Source organism: Neophocaena asiaeorientalis, unplaced genomic scaffold (genome assembly GCF_003031525.2).
Source record: "Neophocaena asiaeorientalis asiaeorientalis breed wild unplaced genomic scaffold, Neophocaena_asiaeorientalis_V1.1 scaffold235, whole genome shotgun sequence".
Taxonomy (NCBI): domain Eukaryota; kingdom Metazoa; phylum Chordata; class Mammalia; order Artiodactyla; family Phocoenidae; genus Neophocaena; species Neophocaena asiaeorientalis.
Window position 1 is genome coordinate 1024911 of NW_020173206.1, and position 2529 is coordinate 1027439.

Consider the following 2529-nt stretch of genomic DNA (forward strand, 5'->3'; position numbering starts at 1 on the left):
GGCGGGGGGGTGGGGCCAGAGCTGTCAGCAGAGATGGCCATACAGGGCTGTGCAAGCCCTAGGGAGGAGCCTGGGTTTTATTCTGTGGGCAGTGGGGGAATTTCAACAGAAGTGGCCAAGAGCATTCAGGTGTTTTTAAAAGGTCACTCTGGCTGTTATATAGAGAGAGGCCTTGAGGGGTCAAGGAGGAAAGTAAGGGCAGCCACAGGCTGAGGCTGAGCTGGTGAGGGCAGGAGGTAAGAAGGGGACAGATTCAAAAGCTATTCAGGACTTCAGTAACCACCTGAATTTGACATACATGTAGATTTTTGCATCGTGTCTGTGCAGTGTGTTGGGAGCAGGTATTTGTATGTATTTCTGTGTACTTGTATGCAGGCCAGTGGAGGTGGGTATCTGTTCACCCTCTTGTACTGTGCAGGGGCCTCTCTGTGTCCAAAGATCTGGCCCGTACATACCTGGCTCAATGTTAACTCTTCTTCTGCCTTTAGGTTCACCCATCCACCCCTGATGCTAGGTTCCGGTGTACCTGGTCACCCCGCAGCCATCCCCCACCCAGCCATTGTGCCCCCTTCAGGGAAGCAGGAGCTGCAGCCCTATGACCGCAGCCTGTGAGTGAAAAGACACTCAATGGGGACTGGGGGTGGGACAGGTAAGCAGACCTCAAGATACACATTCCTCCCCCCAGGCCCAAGCCTGCTGCCTGGAAGCTCCAGGGACTGCCAGGAGGCCTCTGGCCAAGCCGTCCTTTGGCAATTGCCACTGACCAGTTTTTTGATCCTCAGAAGCAGGAGGGGAGTGGGTGGATTTAGTTTGAGCCAAGAGGGGAGGGGCTCTCCTTACTTAGCTGCAAAATTCCTATAAGGAACAGTTACCTAGCTCTGCTCACCTACTTTGGGGCAGCTAAAAAAAAGATCCCATTTAAAAAACCCTAGTATCCAGGCACTTACACATGCACTGGACACACTAGAGGAGAGTGGTAGCATCAGGACACCATGGGGGCCCCTGAGTGATCTGTTCATGTGTCCTTCAGGAAGACGCAGGCAGAATCCAAGGCAGAGAAGGAAGCCAAGAAGCCAACCATCAAGAAGCCTCTCAACGCCTTCATGCTGTACATGAAGGAGATGAGAGCAAAGGTCATTGCAGAATGCACACTCAAGGAGAGCGCTGCCATCAACCAGATCCTGGGCCGTAGGGTGAGGCCACGGGGCAGGTGGGCTGGTAGGGGTGGGCCCTGACTACCTTCACCCCGGTGCAGCCTGCTGACTCCCTGATGCACCTCCATCTGCTCCCCTTCCCCTCTGCAGTGGCACGCACTGTCCCGGGAAGAGCAAGCCAAGTATTATGAGCTGGCCCGCAAGGAGAGGCAGCTGCACATGCAGCTCTACCCAGGCTGGTCGGCGCGGGACAACTACGTGAGTGGCCCACACACAGTAGGGGAACCTTCAAGATGCCAGGCCACAGTCTCACCGGGGAAGTTGGGACTACTGTCCTGAAGGCACAGAGGAGGAGGGGAGGTGGTAGAATAGAGGGTCCAAGGCCTCCCATGGCTGGCTCAGAAGAGGATCAGATGAGGGGAGCTGCCCCTAAAGGCAGGTTCGTTTTCCCCAGGATGTACTTCCACACAGGGCTGTTGTCCAGCACTTGACTGGGCTACATCAGCACAAGCGGAGGAAGGGGCCCGGAAGTCACCTCCTGCATTCAGAAAGGAGACCAGTGTGGGAAAGGGAGGAGGCCCCAACTGCTCCGTGATAACCTAGCAAAAAGTGCAATCAAGAAACACCAGGGCCCCCAAGTCAGAGGGAACTGTGGACCTGGAATCCCAGCGGCAGCCAGACTAGGCAGCAGGCTGCAGGTGTCCCAACCACTCGTTCACTGGGGTTACAGTGTCCACCTCCCAGCATCCTCTGAGCATCCTCCACTTTGCTCCCTGCAGGGGAAGAAGAAGAGGCGGTCACGGGAAAAGCACCAAGAATCCAACACAGGTGAGGCCTTCCCTCAGCAGTAGTGGAGGCTCCTCTCGGGTCCCCAGCTCACGAGCGGCCCTGCTCTGGCCCAGGAGAGGGGCAGAGTACTGAGCCATGAACCTTTAGGGCCTGGGCCCTCTGGAAACGAGGCCTGCATCTCACAAGTCAACCCCCCACAGGAGGAACAGCTACACTAAGTCCCAGGGAAGACCTGCAGAAGCCAATTCTTAGAGCAGTGCTTTGTGACCTGCCACACACACACCCTTGCAAGCCCTGCTAGTGGCCAGCCTCTGCCAGAGAAGCTAGTGAGGAACTGTTTAAGACTAAACCCAGGGCTTCCCCGGTGGCGCAGTGGTTGAGAGTCCACCTGCCGATGCAGGGGACACGGGTTCGTGCCCCGGTCCGGGAAGATCCCACATGCCGCGGAGCGGCTGGGCCCGTGAGCCATGGCCGCTGAGCCTGCGCGTCCGGAGCCTGTGCTCCGCAACGGGAGAGGCCACAACAGTGAGAAGCCCGCATACCACAAAAAAAAAAAAAAAAAAAAAAAAAAAAAAAAACAACAAAA

At 56.2% G+C, this 2529-nt stretch overlaps 1 protein-coding gene across 6 annotated transcripts in view; it reads left to right on the forward strand.

Moving 5' to 3' along the window:
* TCF7 (transcription factor 7) overlaps positions 1-2529 on the forward strand; it is a 32877-nt gene that overhangs the window by 26088 nt on the left and 4260 nt on the right. For all 6 annotated transcript variants that reach the window (XM_024744969.1, XM_024744967.1, XM_024744964.1 and 3 more), the window contains 4 exons: positions 489-608; positions 1031-1193; positions 1305-1412; positions 1934-1982. In XM_024744969.1, the coding sequence (XP_024600737.1) occupies positions 489-608; positions 1031-1193; positions 1305-1412; positions 1934-1982 (440 nt within the window). The remainder of the gene's footprint in view (positions 1-488; positions 609-1030; positions 1194-1304; positions 1413-1933; positions 1983-2529) is intronic.